At 45.4% G+C, this 23588-nt stretch overlaps 1 protein-coding gene across 9 annotated transcripts in view; it reads left to right on the top strand.

The window, feature by feature from the left end:
- Positions 1-23588, top strand: part of CAST (calpastatin) — a 116762-nt gene that overhangs the window by 20115 nt on the left and 73059 nt on the right. For 2 of the 9 annotated variants that reach the window (XM_074995303.1, XM_074995304.1), the window contains exons 1-2: positions 1845-2099; positions 13280-13345. In XM_074995303.1, the coding sequence (XP_074851404.1) occupies positions 2025-2099; positions 13280-13345 (141 nt within the window). In that variant the 5' untranslated portion in view covers positions 1845-2024. Of the gene's footprint in view, positions 1-1842; positions 2100-2710; positions 2824-13279; positions 13346-23588 lie in introns of those variants that run through there. The other 7 variants (XM_074995307.1, XM_074995308.1, XM_074995310.1 and 4 more) reach the window with 6 other exon arrangements.

Raw genomic sequence — 23588 nt, 5'->3', positions numbered from 1 at the left:
TGGGACTGTGGGGGGGTTAAAACCTGGCTGAGGATGAGAGCTGTGGGGAGGGTAGGGGGAACTAATAAAGTAAACCCATGAGCTATCCAGGAGTTGTTCCTGCTACTCCTGCATAACTTGAATCTTCCTGCAAGGGGAGGGTAGCCAGGAACCAGCAGGGCTGATCAGTTTCCTGGCTCCCAGAGTGGCAGGAGCTGGGAAACAGGGGCAGGCTGGTTCCAGTCTCCCCCTGGCTTACAGGACCAGGAAACTGATCAGCTCATGGCTGGCCAGCTTCACGTTCCCACCAGTGCACAGGAGGGAACCAGGCTGAGAGCCTTCTCCTCTTCCCCCAGTCACAGGGTTGTCAGACAGCTGCATGTCTGAGGGAAGTGAGGGAGAAGGCTCCAGCCGCAGGGCTGCCAGACTCTCTGCCCTGCAGCCAGGGACCCCTCTGCTGGAGCACAACCAGCCATAGGGCTGCAGCTCTCCTTGCTAAGGACCCCAAGGCTGATTTATATTAGCAGGAGAACTTCACTCGTCTAGTGAACATAGGTGGGTATATGTGTCCCTTGTTTCAGCGAGTACTCCTAAGTGAAGTACTCATTAAATGAGGGATGAGTGTACAACGTTTAATCACAGGGAGAACAGAGAAACTCCATGGCCTAGAGTTTCCCAAACAAACATGTACTAAAGCTTGCTTACATATATGTTTGCCAATTAATCTTCTGTCTTTAATCTCCCCTTATTTTGGAGAGTGATGGATTTTTATTTCAAGGTATACTACAGCTTCTTTGCCTAATCTCGACCAGGGGTCTCAAACTCACAGCCCATCTATGAGCCAAGCATTTTTGCAATCCATCCCGGGAGTCCTGACAGCCTGGGGTGTACATGACTGCATTTAGAATATACTTTTTTTTTAAAACTAGATAATGAAAATTCTTTCAGATCGTATCATCCAAGTTGCAGTCACAAGATTAAAAACATATATATAACCTGAGTTACTTTTTAATAAGAGAAAGGAAGGTTTTGTTGATGTTTTTAAAGTTGCAGGATACTGGGCAGACCCATTGAAACTATACTGACCAGAGAGAAAGAAAGAGGGAGAGATCCTTTTTGTGTTCACTGATGGGGAAATGTAATGGTTAACTGTTTTGAGTTACAAGACCATAAAATACTTTCTGGAACAAGTATTGGGCTAAATTCAACAGGGCTTGGGGTTTTGCACAACAATTGGAGGGCAAGATCCCAAGAAGAAAGTTTTGAATATCTCAAGCACCTCTTCAAAAGCAGGCCTCAAGTATGGATACTCCCTGAAAAGGATAGGATGAAAAACTTTAGCTAGAAACCTCCTGAGAAATCTGCTTTTGGTATTTCCTCTTGCAGCTTAATCCAGGAGGAACGTAAGAGACACAGACTTTAAAATACCTTTCCCCCAGTGTTTGTCCTCAAAGCCTCAAAGGAGGCAGAAAAAAAAACCAAAAATAAAAACCACACACAAATTTGGTTTGAGTTTTGGGCAAAGATCCAGCTTTGCTTATATTTAAAGTTATTTTGCTACCCAAAATCCGACAGAAGAAATACATGTTGGATGGCAAATTTTTTCCGGTCATCAGTTTTGTGGGGTGGAGCCGACAGCGGTTACCAGATAGCTTTGTAATTTTGGTATAGGCCTGATGCAAACCCCACTTGCAAAATGGGCTGCTCTGGCTGTGAATGGCTTCCCCAACTTTCTTGCCACAGTGAGGAAAAGAAAACCTAGCTCAGCGCTGAAGCCTAAAAGCAACCAGAGAGCCACGCCCAGGCCCCATTCTGCAAATAAGCCTGCGAGGTACGTCCCGGCCAGCGGCAAAACCACCCCCTAAACCGTGCCCTCCCTTTCGCCCAGCGGGGCCGCGCTGGGGTGGAGAAACAGAACTGCTAGAGCAGCTGCTGCTGCTGCAGGAAGAGGAGGGACTCAGCAGAGTTGGCTCTGGGCGCATCGGAAAAGCTGCTTCACAGTTGCATGTAACCTGCCCCTGCGGCGCCGCGAACGCTGCGCAGCCATGTCTCAGCCGAGTAAAGGGAAGAAGCCGCCCTCCTCCAAGCCGGCGGGGGCGCCGGGCAAGGGGAGCAGAGCGGTACGTGGGGTAGGGCGGCGCTCGGGCGCTGCGGGGCTTCCTGCCTGCGGCGGGCGCGGTCGCGGTCGCGGTCGCAGCGGGGCGGCGGGTGACAGCCCCGGGCGGCCCCGCTGCGGGGCATGGGGGGGGGAAGGCGGATGACAGCCCCGGGCGGCCCCGCTGCGGGGCATGGGGGGGGGAAGGCGGATGACAGCCCCGGGCGGCCCCGCTGCGGGGCATGGGGGGGGGGGAAGGCGGATGACAGCCCCGGGCGGCCCCGCTGCGGGGCATGGGGGGGGGAAGGCGGATGACAGCCCCGGGCGGCCCCGCTGCGGGTGACGGGGGGGAAGGCGGGTGACAGCCCCGGGCGGCCCCGCTGCGGGCCATGGGCAGAGAGAAGGGGGGGCAGCGGGGCCGAGCGCCCAACTCCCCTCGCGGGCAGGGAGCTGGCGCTCCGGGCCGGGCCACCCTTGTCCCAGGGCTCGCTGCCAAGTGGCTTGCGGTCAGTAAAGCACGGAGGCCTGGGAGGGGCGCGGCCGAGGCCCCGCCCCCGTCTGCTCCTGCCCCGCAGCTGTGGCGCGCCCAGCCCGGAGCTCCAGCCCCGCCCCTCTGCCAGTGTCAAAGCGCCGCCCGCCCAGCCGCAGGTCAGCCCCAGCATTGCTCAGTAGCCCACGCTTCGGCACGCTCCAGCTGGGCGCGGAGGGATCTTCCGGCCATGGCTTTCGCCCGCTGGTGGTACATGACGGTAAATATCGGCCGCTGTCTCCGCCACTGACCGGGGGGCGAGCTCTGGGGCCGGGGGGAATGGGAGAGGCCGCGTGCTAAAGTGAGACAGTTCAAGGCCGTTGCAGGCTTTGTGCTGCTCCACTACAAGGGAGAGGGGTGAATGTGCCCCAGCCTGCGGTGGAGGAAACTCGCCCCGCTCTGGTATGCGGGGGGCCGTCTGGCTCCCTTTTGCAGCTTGCCTGTGCTGAGCTTCACTGCCTGAGAAGTAGCTGTTTGGTTAAAGTGTTTGGGACTGCGGGGGAAGGAATGAGAATACAACTGTCAACTATATCAAGGAAGAATTAGGCAGCCACCTTCAAGTCTCATTAAGAGAGACACCGATGCATTGGCTGTATTGTTCAGAAGACTAGTAAAGAATGATGAATGGATCAGGTGACTAAAGAGTTCGCTATATTCAGCTTAAATGAGTAAAGAATACTAGTTTTCGCTAGATGTGATTTAATACTCTGACATTTTACAGTACATGTTTTCTTGTTCAGTTATATTTTCTCCAGATAACACACTAACATACGTCTCTTGTAGCTTCAGAGGGACTTGCCTAAAGTCTTTAGAGATGTCATGTTAAATTTAGTCTTGTGGATGTTGTTGCTTGTTACTTCCACAAACTTTTGAAAAACAGAGACCCTTTTACATCTGATATTTCATTTATCCTTTAACCAATATAGGGACGTGAACGAAAAGTGAATCTGATAAGTGATGGATTATTTTACTTAAAGGCTAAGATAATGAAGCTGTTAAACTTATATATGTATATGAGAAATCCATAACACTGTTAATCCTGTTTTTACATCAGATTTGCTCTGTAGAAAGTTTGCTGGAATATAAATAACTTAATTATACAACTTAAGACACTGTATTAAGTCAAAACTTAAATCTGTTATCTAGTGGTGATGAATGGTCTCCCGATACATAATTAGAAATGTGAGTTCCATGGAATTTTGAACTGTACTGTCAGACACTTGAGGGCTCAACATTACAGCTGTGAGTTTTGCACTGAGTTTCTACCAGTACTAGCTTGATGCAGTGAAAGTCTTTCATTATGAAGAATGATAGGTTCTCCAAACAAGGGTGTACAAACTGAGCATGTGTTTTGGGACAGAAAAACCACTCAGATTCCTGCTCAGTTAGAAACTTGTTACTATTTGTATCCCAGAGCCCTCTGGAGACCCTAGCCAATGTCAGGGTCTTAGGTCTGGTCTTAAAGTTTTGATCAAAATAGTTAGATTGCCCCAGAAAATGAAAAATTTGCACCCCTGAGCAATGTAAGTATGCCTCTCTTACATTTAGTTAGGCACAGCTGTATCAATGGCAGAATGCTTCCGCTGACCTAGGTAACATTGTTTGGGGAGGATGTGTTCCTACAATGACTGGAAAACAGATCTGTCAGCACAGGCTAACTTCACTTTGAAGTTATGCTGGCATCACAGTGGCACCCTAACTATGAATCTCTAGTTTTCATAGTGTAGCCGTGGCCTCATTGCATAAAGTACTGTACAGGCACATAATAAGTGGTAGACACTGTCCTGAAAACCTCACATCGTATATAGGCTGGACAGACAACACATGGGAGGAGAAGCAGAAACAAAAGAGGGGAAATGATTGACCTGCCGAATTTTTGTTGAGCAGTTGATTCGAAGGGAAACTGCCTATGTGAGCTCACAGACATTTTTTTTTTCTCCTCTCTAACTTTCTGAGACTCACTTTTCCTCCATATTCTGCTGCCCTGCCCTGCCCTGCCCCGCCCCTTTTTTATCTTCATTCCCTTCATATGTTGCTTCCTGTTTCTGAAGAATAACATGGAACTTTGTCTTTCTCCATGATTGGAGGAAATGGTTTTCGTAATAATGTAGGGCTACATTTTCCGTTGCAGTTAGTATGAAATAGCTTCGTTTCACTGAAATCACTATTAAAATCACAAAATCATTTTGCGACCGGGTGCTCGCGAACAGGGTGCGTGCTAACAGGAGGGAGTTTTGAGAGGCTCTCCTGGAGGAGGAGAAGGAAGGAGCAAACTAAAGGACCTTGGGGTAAGTGGCTGCTTATGTTTGGGGGTTTTGGGCTTGTGTTTGTTTGGAGTTTGGAGTGCTGAGCTGAGTGTTTGTTTGAAAGGCCGTGTGCTCAGGCAGGCAGTTGGAAGCTGTGAGTCTTGATTAGGTTTGAATTGAAACACCGTGTGCTGATTGGCTGAGCTGTAGGCAGAGGGAGGAGCTATCAGGGAGGCCGAGCACTTAAACCCTGCTAGTGAGCGACCAGGGAGCTTTGCGACCGGGTGCTCGCGACCGGGGTGTGTGCTAACAGGAGGGAGTTTAGAGGGGGAGCTTGGAGGGAGCCAGTGACTTCTATTGCCCTTAAACTTAAATCCTTTATAACAACCTCTATCTGAAACATTTAATTAACCCCTCATATATAATTAGAGTAGGAAATGGAGGCAGAAGCCCAGCAGCAGAGTGGGGGCTATCCTGTTTATTGTGTCGAGTGCAGTATGTATGACTACCTACCCTGTGGGCGGGTGGCGTATGTGTGCGCTCGATGCAAGGAGCTCCTGGCCCTCGGAGACTGAGTGCGTGCTTTGGAGGCCAGGGTGGCTGAACTGGAGGAGCTAAGGAAGGCAGAGGTGTTTGTTGATGAGACTTTCCGGGACATAGTAGGGCTGTCCCACCTCCAGTCTGAGAGTCCTGATGCTGTTACGGAGGATGAAAGGCTCAGGGAAGGAGAGCAGTCAATGGGAGCAGAGGGAAACCATCCCATAGTTGGGACCCTCCTTCCAGAGGGTGCTATTGTATCCTCTCGTGCCGAGGATACTTCTCCGGGGGAGGGAGCACCAGCTGTTAGGAAGAAGCAGGTTTTAGTAGTGGGGGATTCGATCATTAGAAATATAGATAGTTGGATTTGTGATGACTGGGAGAACCGTATGGTGACTTGCCTGCCTGGTGCGAAGGTTGCGGATCTCTCGAGGCATCTAGACAGACTTATGGGCAGTGCTGGGGAGGAGCCGGTGGTCGTGGTACATGTTGGTACCAATGACATAGGGAAGGGTAGAAGAGATGTTCTGGAGGCCAAATTTAGGTTACTAGGAAAGAGACTGAAATCCAGAACATCTATGGTGGCATTCTCTCAAATGCTTCCAGTTCCACGCGCAGGGCCAGATAGACAGGCAGAACTTCAGAGTCTCAATGCGTGGATGAGACGACGGTGTAGGGAAGAGGGGTTTAGATTTATTAGGAACTGGGGACACTTCTGGGGTAGGGGGAGCCTATACAGGAATGATGGGCTCCACCTAAATCAAGGTGGATCCAGACTGCTGGCATTAAACATTAAAAAGGTCGTAGAGCAGTTTTTAAACTAAGAGGTGGGGGAAAGCCAATTGGTGCGGGGGAGCACCTGGATCAGACGGAGACTTCTCTTACACGAGGCTCCATAGATAGGGATTCCCTAGAAGTTAGTCAGATAGGGAACGTGGGAAATAATATATGGGCAAGATCAGATGTGAAACAATCGCATGTAAAAAAATCCAACGCGTCTGTGAAAGGCGGACATATAAATAGTGGTAGTTTTTTAACGTACTTTTACACAAATGCTAGGAGTCTGTCTAATAAGATGGGTGAACTGGAGTACCTCATATCAAAGGAGGAACTTGACATAACAGGCATCTCAGAAACATGGTGGAATGAGGACAATCAGTGGGACACTATCATACCGGGATATAAATTATATCGGAAAGACAGAACAGGTCGTGCGGGTGGCGGAGTGGTACTATATGTGAAGGATAATATAGAATCGAAGCAAAAATCCTAAAGGAATCAAAATGTTCCATAGAATCATTATGGATAACAATTCATTCCTCTAATATGAATATGGCATTTGGAATATATTACCGACCACCTAACCAGGACAGTGATAGTGATGCTGAAATGTTAAGGGAGATTAAAGAGGCTATCACAATAAAAAACACAGTAATAATAGGAGATTTCAATTATCCCCATATTGATTGGGTGCATGTCACCTCAGGACGGGATTCAGAGATTAAATTTCTTGATGCCTTAAATGACTGCTTCTTGGAGCAGCTAGTACAGGAACCCACAAGGGGAGAGTCCATTCTCGATCTAGTCTTGACTGGAACGCAGGATCTGGTCCAAGAGGTAACTGTTACTGGACCGCTTGGAAATAGTGACCACAATATAATAACTTTTAATATTCCTGTGTTGGGAAGAACCCCGCAGCAGTCAAACACTCTGGCATTTAATTTAAAAAAGGGGAATTACACTAAAATGAGGAAGCTAGTTAAACAGAAACTAAAAGGTAGAGTAATTAAACTAAAATCCCTGGAAGCTGCATGGAAACTGTTTAAAGACACCATACTAGAGGCCCAACTTAAATGTATACCCCAAATAAAAAAACACAGTAAGAGAGCTAACAAAGAACCACCATGGCTAAACAGCCATGTTAAAAAGGCAGTGAGAGAGAAAAGGGCAGCTTTTAAAAAGTGGAAGTCAAATCCTAGTGAGGAAAATAGAAAGGATCATAAACACTCCCAAATTAAGTGTCATAATGTAGTAAGAAAAGCCAAAAAAGATTTTGAGGAACAGCTAGCCAGAAATTCAAAAAACGATAGTAAAATGTTTTTTAAATACATTAGAAGCAGGAAGCCCGCTAAAAAAGCAGTGGGGCCCTTGGACGATAAAGATATAAAAGGAGCGATCAAGGAAGACAGTGCCATTGCTGAGCGATTAAATGATTTCTTTGCTTCAGTCTTCACGGCTGAGGATGTTACAGAGGTTCCTAAATCTGAGCCAGCCTTTTTAGGTGACAAATCTGAGGAACTCACTCAGACTGAAGTGACATTAGAGGAGGTTTTGGAGTTAATTGATAAGCTGAATAGTAACAAGTCTCCAGGACCAGATGGTATTCACCCAAGGGTTCTGAAAGAACTCAAATGTGAAATTGCGGAGTTATTAACAGTGGTTTGTAACCTATCCTTTAAATCCACTTTGGTACCAAATGACTGGAAGACGGCCAATATAACGCCAATATTTAAAAAAGGCTCTAGAGGAGACCCTGGCAATTATAGACTGATAAGTTTAACATCAGTACCAGGCAAATTAGTAGAAACACTAGTAAAGAATAAAATTGCAAGGCACGTAGAAGAGCACGAATTGTTGGGCAAAAGTCAGCATGGTTTCTGCAGAGGGAAGTCGTGTCTAACTAATCTATTAGAATTCTTTGAAGGGGTTAATAAACATGCGGACAAGGGGCACCCAGTGGACATAATATACTTAGATTTCCAGAAAGCCTTTGACACGGTCCCACACCAAAGGCTTTTATGTAAATTAGGTGGTCACGGGATAGGAGGAAAGATCCTTTCATGGATCAGGAATTGGTTAAAAGACAGAAAACAAAGGGTGGGAATAAATGGTAAATTTTCACAATGGAGGAGGGTAACTAGTGGTGTTCCCCAGGGGTCAGTCCTGGGACCGATCCTGTTCATCTTGTTCATCAATGATCTAGAAAATGAGGTAAGCAGTGAGGTGGCAAAGTTTGCAGATGACACCAAGTTGTTCAGGACAGTCAAAACCAAAACAGATTGTGAAGAACTACAAAAAGATGTCAGGAAACTGAGTGATTGGGCAGCAAAATGGCAAATGAAATTTAATGTGGGTAAATGTCAGGTAATGCATGTTGGAAAAAAATAACCCAAATTACACGTACTACATGATGGGCTCAAATTTAGCTACGACAGATCAGGAAAGGGATCTTGGAGTTATAGTGGATAGTTCTCTGAAGACATCCACGCAGTGTGCAGCGGCAGTTAGTAAAGCAAATAGGATGTTAGGAATTATTAAAAAAGGGATCGATAATAAGACAAAAGATATCATACTTCCCCTATATAAAACTATGGTACTCCCACATCTTGAGTACTGCGTGCAGATGTGGTCTCCTCACCTCAAAAAAGATATATTGGCATTAGAAAAGGTTCAGAAAAGGGCGACTAAGATGATTAGGGGCTTGGAACGGGTCCCATATGGGGAGAGGCTAGAGAGACTGGGACTTTTCAGTTTGGAAAAGAGGCGATTGAGGGGCGATATGATAGAGGTATATAAAATCATGAATGGTGTGGAGAAAGTGAATATAGAAAAATTATTTACCTTTTCCCATAATACAAGAACTAGGGGACACCAAATGAAATTGATGGGTAGTAGGTTCAAAACTAATAAAAGGAAATTTTTCTTCACACAGCGCACAGTCAACCTGTGGAACTCCTTGCCCGAGGAGGCTGTGAAGGCCAGGACTCTATTAGGGTTTAAAAAAGAGCTTGATAAGTTTTTGCAGGTTAGGTCCATAAATGGCTATTAGCCAGGGATAAAGTATGGTGCCCTAGCCTTCAGAACAAGGGCAGGAGATGGATGGCAGGAGATAAATCACTTGATCATTGTCTTCTGTTCTCCTTCTCTGGGGCACCTGGCATTGGCCACCATCGGCAGATGGGATGCTGGGCTGGACGGACCTTTGGTCTGACCCAGTATAGCCATTCTTATGTTCTTATGTGCAGAAGTCACATCCCAGGTTTATCCGGCCTGTGGCTTCTGCACTGTGTTGGATTTAGCTGCTAGTCTTAGTTGGGCTGGGAGTGGAGGGGTGTGGGGAGGAGTACGTATCCCATGCAGGGAGCGTCTGTGGCCAAACGAGACCCACCCCTAGAAACCTCCCCTGACTCCACAGCCTCCCCAACTTCCTGCCCCTGTTGTGCCTTAGCCACAAGTAGAAGAGTTGCTGTACTGGGAGCTGCTATCTCATCTGCCCAACCCCCTGCAACTGGACTCTCCCGTAGTGAGACTGCCCCGCTGAGCCCCACACCTTACACCTGGCTCTGCCAGCTGGTCCCCAGCTCCTGCATCTCCCTGGGCCTTCTGGCATCTGAACCCCCGTGCTAACCCTTGCCCCTGGATTTGGACCACCACAACCTGCTGAATCCCACCTCTCTGCAACCAAACCACCTCCTGCGCTGGGTCCCCCCACAATGCAATGAGCCTCTCGCCTTTACAGCCAGACCACTGTTGCTGATCCCTGTGCACTGGAGCCCACACTTGCCCCTCTGCTTGCCTCACTCCTGCCCCCATACCACCCTGAAGTGGCTTTCACACGTGTTCCCTCACTTCACTGAGCCCCAGCCAGCTGTACCTCGGTTGCTAACTCACCAAGCCACTTTCCCTGGCTGGCTCTATCATCCCATGCCCAGATTCTCTCCTGTGCTGCGTCCAAACTACCTTCACTTACACCTCCTGCAGAGTCCTGGTGCCCCTGCCCTTAGTGCACCCCCTCCACCACACACGCCAAACTCGTGCACATCCAGATCCACGCACATAGCTGGATCCCCCACTGGGCTGCCCACACCCGGGTTGCTACAGCCAGAATCCTCTCACCCTGCACCTAGATCTCCTCAACTTCAGCCATTCCACGCTTGGATCCTGACTGGCCGTACTTGGTGCACCTGGTGTGGAGGGGCTGGGCCCTACAGTATTTCTGGGGTAGGCCTGGTCCCTGTGCTGTGTCTGAAGTAAGTGTAACCTCTCTGTCAAGTTTGTGCTCCAGTGAGAGGGAGTGGGGACTGCAAGGTGATCTCCGACCTTTGTGCAGCCAAAGTCCTGTCCTCCCCACTGCCACACTGGAACTTTCTCATTTTATGTATTGACAACACTTGCATAAGTTTGAATTATGTGCAAAATTTTAATTTTTGGTGTAGAATTTCTAATATTTCAGCACAAAATTACCTCAGAAGTAGCACTGCAGGAGAAAGGGAGACCAATTGGCTCTGAGCACTGTGACTTGATTTGCTGTTGAGCCTGAAGGATTGAGGTTGTCTGAAGGGACTAAAGCTTAGCAATGCAGAAAAATAAAAGGACCATAGCGGTTTAAAAAAGTCTATGTCAAAAAAGGGGAGTAATCTGGGGAACCACACTGCTACTCGGGTGTGTGCTAGGGGCATCGGACAAATTTGTGCATGCCTAGCTTCTTTACAGGTGATGGTAAAATAGATGTCTATGTAAGTGTTGTTTGAAAATCCTTTGTTTTCGGAGAGCTTTGTTCCTGTTGTTAAAATGTACAGTGCTTTGATTTTAAGAAGACTGCCTGTCCACTTAATATCCCACTGGTCCTGGATGCTTTAAGGGAAAAGCCACAGGTGACTGAACCCAGCCAGACCTGCTAATTTAGTGCAGTTAATGCACATGGGGTCAAGTCTAAGTGTGAGAGAACTGTGGTGTTCCACCGCACAATAAGTAAAGGGATAGAGAAAGGAGGCTTGAGAGGAACCAGAAACAGGGCAAAGGTACAGCTGGTCTGTAACCATTCCAATGACCAGTCTAGACAAATCCATAGTCAAAAATTAAATTGAGCTTTAAATCTATGGTAGTGCTTTCAAAGTTATTCTCTGTCCTAAAGGAACAAACCAAAGCAATAAAGACAGATGGAGTAAGGCGGTGTAACAACTGTTAGTCAGCCTCAGTATGGATAGATATCTGAAGATCTGGACATTATTTTACTCTAGCAGGCACTCCATTCATTTAGTCATATCCTGGACTCAGTCTGAACTCAGAAATTCCATTGATGTCAATGGGACCTGGATTTATGGGGAGTACATGTCCTGTAGAGTGTCATGCAGCTCAGATTAGAGGTCCAGAACTTCAGGTTAGGACTGGGTGGTTTGGTGTGTCACCTCCCCCAGGAGCTCATTGTATTTATGTGGAAAAACAGACACGTGCTTCGGATAGTATCATGTATTGGTACTTAAGGTACGGTGTAGGATGCCCTTTGTGTGAAGTTTCATCTCTATTCATGGTGAGTTCCATTGGCTGGTTTGTAATAGGGATTGGGTGTGGGGTGGGGTGCTGAATCAAAGGATTTAGGACTTGATAATTAGGTAGTCCCTAAAGAAAAGGAGAGAGAGAGGCAGATGTAGCTGGAGGGTAAACAACCTCAGTCCCTACAACAGGGGTCAGCAACCCCCTGCCTGGGTGCCAAGACCAGTTAACGCTACCAAACACCACCTAAAGCATAAAGTTCTGTGTCTTTTTTTAATTAATGAAGCTGTCGTAAGGAGGACCATTAGGCTATTATCTACACACTGCTCTAAATTGCATGTCTTCTTTCAAGTAGATTTCAAAGTAGGCTATTTTGAGGCATCTTTCTGTATTCCTCCTGTAATGACGTGAACAGGGATTCTGGAATAGCGCACCCACTATCTCAAAAACTGTTTCTAGACAACAGGCAGGTTTCTTAGATGTGGGCAGCTATTTTGGAATACTGCCGTATCCCAAAATAGCACCCATCATGTGGACATAGCCTTACTGAGTTTAAAAGGTGTCACTGGCACTCAGACCATACACAGAGGTCAAAAGGCTAAATTTCGGTACTCTGCCTCAAAAAGGTTGCTGATCCCTGTCCTAGAACTTGCGATAAGATAGGCCTGCCCAAGTGTTACATAATGGAAATATGTTTGGGGAACCTTTTTTCTTGTGTTAGACCCCCTTTTAGTTTGTTATAGTGTTGTGATTAAACTCAATTTTGTTTTACAAAATCTGTTTATGTTGTTGTTTACCACTGGCCAGGGCTTCCCAAGGGAAGACTTGAAGGATGTGAACCCCTTCAGGCCTGCTGGGTAATCCTGTTTGGCACATGAGAGAGGGGTGTGTGTGTGTGTGTGTGTGTGTGTGTGTGTGTGTAAAATCATCTATGTGTGGGAGACTCATGGGATTCCACCTCAAGACAGCTGAAGGCAAGAAGTTTAACTGCTGAGGGTGTTGGAGACAGACTGAGAGAGATCAAATGTGCAGCTAGCTCTAAAATATATGACAGGGATTGTTGCTCATATAACAGCACTTTAATTGCTGGGCCTGGTGAAAACTTGGCTGGAACCCCTCCAAAGAGAGTGCTGATGTTGGAAGTACTGTTCATGATTCAGCAAAGCAGTGCAGCTCTCAAAACCCTTGTCCTACATCTCCTGGAGTCAGTGGAAGTTTAAATCAGGACTTAAAGCAGTATCGAACATCAGACCAGAATAGAAAGATCACTGATGTGCTGGAGGAGGAGCCGTAAAAGAGGTATTTGAATATATTGTAGCACACAAGAATTCTAATGTTAAGCCTGCAGTTTTGGCCAGGTTCCACCACTGAAAATTGTTCTGTCTGCTTAAATTGTACCTATGACTTTATTTGAAGTTATGTTTCACATCTTCCCAAACTTTGTCTTTTGTCTACTGGCAAGGAAGAATAATTGTCATTCTTCATTCTGTGGAGATCTTGATTATAGTGAATTACATGGTCCGATGTCCTTTCCAAGGCATTTGAAATCTTCCGTATATAGAAGATCCAGTCTAAGACTCTTACTAATATTATGAATGATTTTTTTTTCTTTTGTTACAGCATGGTGACAAGAAGAGTGGAGCATCTTCTAAAACTGGAGATAAAAAAGGCCCAGAAGCTACAGAGGTAAATAAATGTAAAGCAATGTATTCTATTGAAGCAAACTTCAGAACAGACGATTATTTCAACTCTACCAAATGCATGGCCATGAAAAACACATTGTGGACTGTGTAATTTGGTTTTGTGTGCTTTTACCCTATACTATACAAATTTTATGAGGGAGACTTTGCCATGTTCCTCAAAATGGGGGGGTCCTGACCAAAAGAGGAATTGCAGGGGGTGGGGTGGGGGAGTGTCATACCATTGCCACCCTTACTGCTGTGCTGTCTTCAGAGCGTTGGTCCTGGCCAGCAGCCACTGCTCTGTAGGTCCCCAGCTCTGAAGGCGGCTCTGTGTTCAGTAGCAGCGCCTCAGTAAAGGTGGCAGTACTGCAACTCCCCTTCAGTAGTCTTGTGAAACCCCAACTCTTTTTTTTTTTCTTGGATCAGGACCTTACAATTACAACATATGAAATTTTACTTTTAAATAGCTGAGATAATGAAATTTATTATTCTAAAAATCCTATGGCTGGAAAATGGACAAAAAGTGGGCTGTGAATCTGGTAGGCTCTAGTGACTATGTGGTAAAGAAAATCTGCTCCTTCCGTGATGATTTTTACTTTTGTTTTTAAAATAACAAAATAGTAGCTTGAAAATAACTGACTGGCAGTGTTCATTAATTGCTTTTATTTTCCAAAACAATTACAAATCCAGCTTGTGGTGTTCAGTTTTGTACATAAAGAACTCTTCTCTGATTCCTCAGTAACTTCAAATCTGTATGTTTGGGCATGAGTGGAAAATCAGGATTCTATTTTAGAAAGGCATTCTATCTCTACAAATGCTGCTTTATCTTGAATTGGTATTTATAATTCAGCAGTCCAGCCAGAGCTCTAAGACTGAGCTTGGGGCCTGAAGCCAAGAAAAGTTGTTGCCTAATCTTGGGTGTGCCATTGAATGTCACATATTTTTTGTTCCCTTTAACTTAAAAAATTCATGGAAGCTAATGGTATTTGTAGTAACATTAACTATCAGTAGGCACTTTGCATCCACTATTGGTAGCGTCGCAAGCCAAGGGCAGAACAGCAACCAAGCCAAATTTGTGTATGGAAGTCTCTACACATGCTGGGCAGATTTGAGTAAGTGTGTTTATAATATTATTCTGAATGCTGCTAAATTGGGAAATGCATGTAGAGTGCTTTTTAAAAGTCAGATATTTTAAATGTATATGTAACTATCCTTCTGGGACATACCAAATACTTCTCCTAATGAAATTAATGTAATACTTAACAGATTGTAAGAAACGGTGGTACCTTTGATACTTGCCATGCAAATAGCAATTTGTTTGTTATAAGAGGTCTTCTCTCTTATTGAAGCTGTTTAGCCACATGATTAAATATGATGTTGCCTGAAGCAACAACTTTTGCTACAATACACCCTCTCTGATTCTGGCTGCCAACTCCTTTTTGTGCCCAAGTTTTTCCGGCTTACTTGAATAAAGGTAAATGTGGTTATGCCCATCCCTCAGCATGTAAGACTAGAAGGTGTGAATTGTTCTTTGTATCCAGGGCAATGTTGCCAAACCTGAGGGGCTCAGCATGATGTGGGTTATCTGAAATTCCATCTTTAATCTATAAGAAAGCTTTGGTTTACAATTCAGAACATGTCCATGAAGGTTTGTGTATGCAAGGAGGTGATCAAAAGTGTCACTGGGATTCTCCCACACACGTTACCCTAATGAAGGGAAAGTATTCAGACTAAAACAGTCTGGTAAGAAGAGGGTGCTCTCTGTTCTAGTATCAGTGCCCCTGCTACAGAAGGGAGGTGTATATACATTCCATAATATTTCATTAAAGACATAAATACAGTGCAAAGAAATTAACTAAAGGATGTACTGATTTTGTATGGGTGCCATATTGTTGCTGTTTGGGTGCCTTAAGTTACTGAAATATATGTGGGCATTGTCTCCATCAGAAACTCTAGATAAGTTCTCTCATGAACCCATCCGTTCTGAGAGTGTAGAGCAGCCCATTGTCAAGGTCTGGCTTAGCAAGCATGTGTTCCTGACCCTTAACCTTACAAGTGCTGCACCCCAGAATATAGTACAGCTGCTTCTGCATTTCCATTAGTAAATTCTTGCTTCAAGAGCATCAGGGTGCTTATTTTATATAGAACAGTGAACCTCTGATCTGGAGAAGAGAGGATGTACTTATCATATCTAAGGCAAGACAGGCCTGTCAGTTTATGGGGCTTTCTGTGGAGGCTAATTTAAACTTGTTTATGCTGTTATCAAACACACCTACTTTATATAAGTTACCTACAGCTGTTATTGTGTCCCAGATCCTCTGCTTTTTGTACCGGACTACGTGTTATCAAATGATAATCAGAGTTAGCATCTTTCTGAGTTTTGATTCCTTTATAGCTTGTGAGTAATAGTCACAAAAAAAGAGAGGTTCTTAGGTAAGCTGATAAGAGTTTGAAACTTAAAGCTACTACTTAAATTTTTAAAAAGATCAAGAGATAAGAGACTCAGTAGGAGGAAGAGGCACAGCTAATACTTTTAGAAGCTAATGAAAAACTACTCGTAAAATTGACGTTGCTCCTTTTTTACAACTGAATTATACACAGTTGTATTTGGATAGACTTTTAGATCCAGCTAAAGTCCTTCTCTACTGTGCCTACATGGGTGACTTGGGTAAGTGCTCTTTTTTTCTTGCTTGGTTTCAGAAAGGAATTGTGCAGCCTAGGAACTCAGTCTTCTCTAGGCTTTACTGGATATTTTAGGGTTTTCCTATTTAGGATCCTTCCACCTCCTCATTGAGCTGTTAACATCTTTTCAGCTTGATGCCAAATTTCCCAACTAAACTCTTATTCTTACTTTAGAAAAAAATGACCTCGTGGTGGTGGTGGCAGAAGTTGAGAGCCTGCAATTTGAATGTTGGCATTCTTGTTTCTGGGTTCCTGTTGAAAAGATCTGTTTTTAGCTAGCTAAGACTCTGTAGAAGGCTGTTATCAAATGTCTTATTCTGAGAAAATGTTGTGAAGATTTTGGATCTTAACCCTGTCAGATGCATACCATCTTCTGAGACTTTGGAATGGAATTCTGTGTCACAACAGTGTACATCACAGCATCTGACTTCGAGGTACCTAGAAAAATCACATGAACAGTACCAGAAGCCAAAAAGTTGAGTTAGGTGCCTTGTATCATGAATGGGTTGGTCTGTTCACACTGCTCCACAAGATAGGCTGTCCTCCACGGTTACTCAAGATGACCCAGTCGTTCCACGAAGACATGAGAGGAACCATCCAATATGACGGTGCATTATCGAATGCTTTCAGAATCAGGAGCGGCGTCAAACAGGGATGCGTGCTTGCTCCGACATTGTTCAGGATCTTCTTCGCACTCCTCCTGAAGTATGCCTTTGGATCTTCAACAGAGGGCATCTTGCTGCACACAAGATCTGACGGGAAACTATTTGATCTTGCAAGGCTGAAAGCTAAGTCTAAGGTGCGGGAAGTCCTCATCAGAGACATGCTGTTCGCAGACGATGCTGCTGTAGTGTCTCAGACAGAAGACCAGCTTCAAAAACTGCTGGATCAGTTCTCCAAAGCGTGCAAGGACTTTGGGCTTACCATCAGCCTAATGAAGACAAACGTACTCGGTCAGGATGTTGCTGAATCCCCATCAATCAGCATTGACAACTATACGTTAGATGTCGTCCACGAGTTCGTTTACCTCGGGTCCACCATCACTGACACCCTGTCATTGGACACTGAGCTAAATAGGAGGATCGGAAAAGTGGCCACAACTCTGTCCAGACTCAGTAAGAGAGTGTGGAATAACAACAATCTGTACACTCACACCAAAATGCAAGTCTACAGAGCCTGCATCCTCAGCACCCTCCTTTATGGCAGCAAGACTTTGACCCTGTATGCCCACCAGGAAAAGAGGCTGAACGTCTTCCACTTGCGCTGCCTCAGGCGCATCCTTGGAATATCATGGAAGGACAGAGTGACCAACACCGCTGTTCTCAAGCAAGCTGGAATCCCAACCATGCACACCCTCCTCAGGCAGCATCGGCTCTGCTGGCTTGGCCACGTCCACGGGATGAATGGATTCCAAAAGACATCCTGTATGGTGAGCTAGCCTCTGTCAAAACACCTCCTGGACGCCCCCAGTTGCGCTACAAAGATGTCTGCAAGAGAGACCTCAGAGAGGTAGACATCGAGCTGGACAACTGGGAAGAACTAGCAGACAACCACGGCAGATGGAGGCAGGGGTTACACAAGGGCCTTCAGAAGGGCGAGACGAGGATCAGACAACTAGCAGAGGAGAAGCGAGTGCACAGAAAGCACACTAAGGACTTGCCAGACACCCACCACATCTGCAAGAGATGCAGCAAGGACTGTCACTCTCGTGTGGGTCTTCATAGTCACAGTAGACGCTGTAAATGAAGTCCTCAATTGAAACTATAAAGGGTGCGATCCATAGTCTATGCAGACTGAAGGATGCCTACTACTATCATGAATGGGTAAAGATAGTCACTTTGGAGTGTGAGCTATAAAAGCCTAGATGCTTGGGGGTGGGGAACAGCCTAAGATGGCCACTAAGCGATGCTGACAGGAGGGGAGTGTGTTCTAAGCCTTGCTATGTCTCAGAGATGGGCACCTTCCTGTGGGCTCCTGTCTGTGGCTCTGTAGGCAGTGCCCTGCAACCATTTGTCTGGAATCAGGCAGCATAGGCACCTATACCTGAAGAAGTGAGTTGGTTGCATGTCTCACTCCTGGTGGTGCTAGTGTCACTACTGTGGCCCACCTTATACTACTTAACCTATGGTTAGAGCTCTTATGAGCTGTGGGAGATCTGGACTCAATTCCACCTTGCCTGAGGAGGAGAAGAGGTTTTGAACAAGGGTCTCCCATCTCTCAGGGGAGTGCTCTAACCACTGAGCTATGAGTGATTGTGGTGGGGAACTCCCTTTGTGTCATCTGTTGAAGCTGTTACACTCTGGATAAATACTAAAAGAGTAATTGGAGCACTGAGACTGGAGCTTGGATTTCCCAGGTTGGTGACCTAGCCACCAAACTACAGAAATAGTCATATTCTTTCTCTTTTGTCAATGACTGTTCCATACCTAATATGTCAAGGACTGCATATTATTTTATTTAACCTTTGAACTATTTTGAAACTTTAGTTCCAGTATCAATACCTCTCCTCACCCCTTGTATGAGACAGCCTGGTTTTGGGAAGAAGGGGCTTTCAAAATCCAGGGGGTCCTTTCGAAAGGCCCCATCTACATGGGTGGTGTGTGTTCTGAAAGCAGCACTTTTGAACCATGCACATCCACCATTATGCTAATGAGGCACTGCATATTCATGGATCACCTCATTAGCATATGCCGACGTGGCTCATTACCATGCCCCTTCTGAAAGGTGGGGGCTAGTGTAGCCATGGCCAGTGAGTTTTAAGAAACTGATAGCGTCCCTGTAAGGGTCTGATGCTGTAGAAGCACTCAGTGAAGCACTGATGAAGTCAGTGGATTTTGAGAGCATTCAGTACCATTTCTTATTCTAAAATGATGAGAAAATTGGTGTCCAGATGTTTAAAAAAATGTATGTTTGACACCGCACAATTTCAGATTAATGTACCTTTTAGTAAGTAATCATGTGTGATTCATTATGATGATACAAACATTGTGTCATCTCTTGTATTATTGTATGGTTAACAGCTGGATAGAGTTATTTTTTAACATTTTCCTGCTGTGTATGGGGTTGATTTACCTTGTTCTGTAAAAGTAATATTTTGGAAAACACTAATCCATTTTATTATATAGAATAAAATATCACACAGATTTCTGCCACAGTCCAAAGATCTAATCCCTCCATCACCATGGTATCTACTCTGCTTATGTATGAAAGTGAGCACAACTGCATTATTACAGCAGCTAGAGGCCCCAGCTGATACAGCCGTTCTGGTGTGCTAGACACTATATATACACCAAGAGGTAGTTTTTGCCGTGGAAACTCTATAGTCTAGTACTAGATTTTCAAAAAGTTTAAACAAAATACTGCTGCTAATAAGGAGCTGCTGAAGTGAAGCTCAGCTGTTCAGGAGGCCCTCAGAACTAGTCACTACTCCTCCTGGATCGAGAGGAACCAACTGAGGTGGTTTGGGCATCTGATAAGGATGCTTCCTGGGAGGCTTCTGTTGGAACTCTACCATCCATGCCCTACTGGTGGGTGGCTCTGAGGTCAAGCCAGGACACACTGGACTCCGACCAAGGACATGGTGGCCTGTGAACACTGGGGAATCCCCTAGAAAAAGTCGGAACCTCTGGGAAAATAGAGGGAGTTCTGGTCCTCCCTATTCTCCACGCATGCTGATAAACAGGAAAAAGAAGAGCTACTGCTAACTCTAATTAACTAATCAATGCATCAATTCAGTTTCAACAGAAGAACTGGAAAACAGCCTTTGTTTTGAAAGGATGCTAAGGTTAACTAGAATTAAGAAGTGATTTGTTTTTAAGCTGACTAAAGTTTAACCTCTCTAATCCGGCACACTTATCTGGCAACATTCATAGTCTGCAATGATTTTAGGCACCCAGGCAACCGCTTATGGGTGTGGCCAAATTTCCCGTGGACCCACAAAGTTTGTTTATAGCCACTAGTGCTGGCTGTGTTCTGTTATTTAGCTGTGATTTACCCATAAATGTCTTCTTAGAGCCCAGTAAACAGTGGACGTTTTGGTAATGCTGCTAGACAATATTGACCTCATGTAGTCTGGCAAAGGTCAGATTCCAAGGGTGCCGGATTAGAGAGGTTTTCCCCATACATTGAAATCTTAACTTCAGTATTTCCCTGATACTTATAGCGGTAAATTTATTTTCTAAAACAAACATCAAATGTACCGTGTGTCTTAGCAAACAAATCTCTGTAGCCATACTGTGACTGGAAGCAATTTGTTAGGTGGCCAGCAGGGCACTGATTCTGAAAACATTTAAGCATGTGTTTAGCTTTATGAATTAGGGATGTAAAATCCCATTTATTCAGTTAACCAATTAACGCTGGGGACCAGGGCTGCAGCTTCCCTACCTGTGGCGCTCCTGTGGGTGGGGGCACTTCACCACAGCTGGAGCAGCCATAGGCCCCCCAGGTTGCTCTGTGTGCAGGGGTTCTCGAGCCCAGACAGAGCAGCAGGGCTCACTGCAGGTGGGGACGCTCCAGCTGGGCCAGAGCAGCCCCCTTTCTTAGCAGCCCTGGGCACACTGGGCGGGCGCTCTCCAGCATGGCTAGAGCAGCTCCTGTCCCCGGCAGATGGGGGCTGCTCCAGCCATGTTGGGGTGCCTGCACCTGTGGCAGTCTTGCGGGGCTGGAGCAACCCCCTGTCCATGCCAGACTGGGGGGGCGGGTAGGGAAGACTGCTCCAGCCCCTACTAGTTAACCTTAACCAGTAAGCCGCCTCTTAAACCACTTACCAGTTCACCATAAACATCCCTATAAATGTGTGTTGTCCCACTGAGTTAGGTCTGCTTACAAGAGTAAAATGATGCAAGTGTTTGTCGGCTTGGGGCCTTTGTATGGTATACCTGTTCCTTTAACATATCAAAATGGATTTAGTAACAATATGTTTTATTTCATTATGTATAATTTCTTAAGGCTATACAAATCTTTATTGGGCTAGTTAGCTCTCTTTATAAACCCCAAATCAACAGGCTATGTAGCTGTTAGAGCAGGATTTTCCCCTAGCAATTATTTAATTTTACTGATACGGAAGTTTCCATTACTTAATCTGTCTGTGCTGTTAATGTGTTCAGACAGTATTGAGCACGTTAAATTACAAACTTCATTAGTTTCACTGTATTACTTTTTAAAAAACATAGTAAAATTGTTATCTACATAGTGGTGTAGATGCCTGTGATATTTTATAACTAATAAAACATAAATAAAAATCAGAATGTAAATGAAATCACTTAAAATATCTAGTGAAGCAGGATGTCAGTATTAATCTACTTGATGCTGCAGTTCAGGTGACATGGTGGCTGAAGGAGTAAATTATTGCTGTAACGTCTAGTGTGAATTCAGTAACAGAATTTCTTTATTAATGGGGCATCTACACTGGAATAGAAGACCCATGGTGCAGCCTCAGTGGGCCTTGCTTAGCTAACTCTGGCTTTGTGGGGCAGTAAAATTGCAATGTAGTAGATATTTAAACTAGGGCTGGGGCCCGGGCTCTGGGACATTCCTTCTCAGGTTCCCAAAGTTGAGGCTTTGACTTGAATCCAAATGTTTACACAGCAATTTTAAAGTCCCACAAGCCCCAGCCAGCAGACCTGGACCAAAAATGTGTGTTTAATTGCTGTGTAGACATGCCCTTAAATGCTTAAAATATGTAGTTTTTATTTTTGTCTTCTATATGGGTTTGATGCGGCTGGGCTGGGCCATGTACAGTGCAGGCTATGTACACTTCTCTCTCTTAGGGAGCACACAAACAATTACTGGTTTATCTCACTACTTGTGGTTTGCACATCTGTCCACAGGCATGCATGTATATGGCCTACCATCCAGAGCCTAATCTCCCTGATCTGCAGGGTAGCGTGGCCCAACAGCCAGAGTCAATACAACAAATCATTCTGATCACCTGACCTGCAAGGTAGTGTGGCCCAACGGCCCACAAGTCAATACAATCAGGACAGTGCAGCCTATTGGCTAGAGTCAGTCTACTTGGACAATGATCAGTACCAGGATGACTGTTGCTAGGTGGAGAGAATGGGCCAACAGCGCCGGTAGGGGGGCCATGGTTCACCAACTCCAGCAGGCCCCAACACAGGGCCCTGTCAGTGTTGGAGTGGTCCACCACTAGCTCTCTGGAGATTCCCACTGAAATACACTGAGCTCACTGGGGTGGGAGGTATTTATTCACACTTCCTCCCTGGGTCACTTCCCTCACCTCCAACAGCAGTGTAATCCAGGAGGTTCTGGGGATTCTCTGTTCCACTGTGGCCATCTTTCCCCAGGGCTCTGCTAGTTCTGAAGTTCATCCGCATCCCCAGCATCCTTGGAGCTCCTGTTGCAGGTCTTTCTTGCCTCTAGCCCAGACTGAGTTGAGTTGTTCCCTTTTATACTGGTCCTGCTCTTGAAGCATGCTCAATAGGGCAGAGGGTATGTGACTTCCTCAGCCCTTAGTGTGGGGTTAACCCTCTTGTGCCCAGTGCAGGGTGTGGGTGTCCTGAGACATTTGGTTTTTCACAGCTGAGCTCCAGCCAGTAGTTGAAAATTTAAAGACAGAAATGGTGCTGATCTGGCTGTGTTGTAGCACGAGTTGTTTTAGAATGTGAGACTCCTCATGCCAAGGGAACAAATGGAAAATAAGATCATAGTGTTTCAACAGTTTAGAACAAAGGTCTGGGGGCAGTCAGAAAGGAGAAAAGTCTGTATAAAAGCAAGGGCTGATGTATTGCTTGGAAGTATTGCAGACTTGACTAGGGCAAGGATCGGACATCTTTGTCTGTGAACTCTTTTCATTTTTATCTTCAGCATAAACAGCAAAACTGGGTACATTCTCATTGAATATTTCATCATAACATTATGCTGTTGTGTTTCAGGAATGGTGAATATTTATCGGTATTTTCAGCAGCCAAATTTTGGCAATGGGAAGGGCCTAGAAACTGAATATCGTGCATATGTAACCCACACATCTATATGTGGTTCACTGTCCCGTGTGGTGACACCTAGACCACTGCACAGAATAAAAATGAGTGTCCTCTACACCCTAAGCTTAGAGCCAGCTGGCCTTTAGCTCATGCTGTAGAGGTGCCTGCACTAAGCTCTAGAGGTCCCAGGTTTGAATCTGCCTGTAGTAGTTACACTTGCATTGACCTAAATGTGCGTATTGGATTCACTTACATTTATTAAACGTGGGAAGATTAACATTCTGTCATTCTTTTTAAAAACTTTTTCTCTTCCATAATGAAGATGAGCCATTTATCGGTAGCAGTATGCCACACCACGTCTCCACTGACACCCTGGTCACTCTGGGTTACTAGTTCTAGTTCTATTAGTTAATTTCACAAACAAGTTAACGGAGTGACTTATTAACTCCATGGATTGCACGCTGAGTACCACAGTACTGTTTTTCTAGCTGTGCAGGTTGTGACTGTCACAAATGCTTTTCCTTCTGCTATTAGAACAGGTCTGAAGGGAACAAGCAGCAGATGGCCTTCCTTCCTTCTCTTCCTCACAGCTGTGTAGCTGACGTACCAGGAAGGATTGTATTT

This window comes from Carettochelys insculpta, chromosome 5 (genome assembly GCF_033958435.1).
Source record: "Carettochelys insculpta isolate YL-2023 chromosome 5, ASM3395843v1, whole genome shotgun sequence".
Lineage (NCBI taxonomy): Eukaryota > Metazoa > Chordata > Testudines > Carettochelyidae > Carettochelys > Carettochelys insculpta.
The sequence above is the reverse complement of the archived record's forward strand: the minus strand, read 5'-3'. Positions and strand labels throughout refer to the sequence as shown.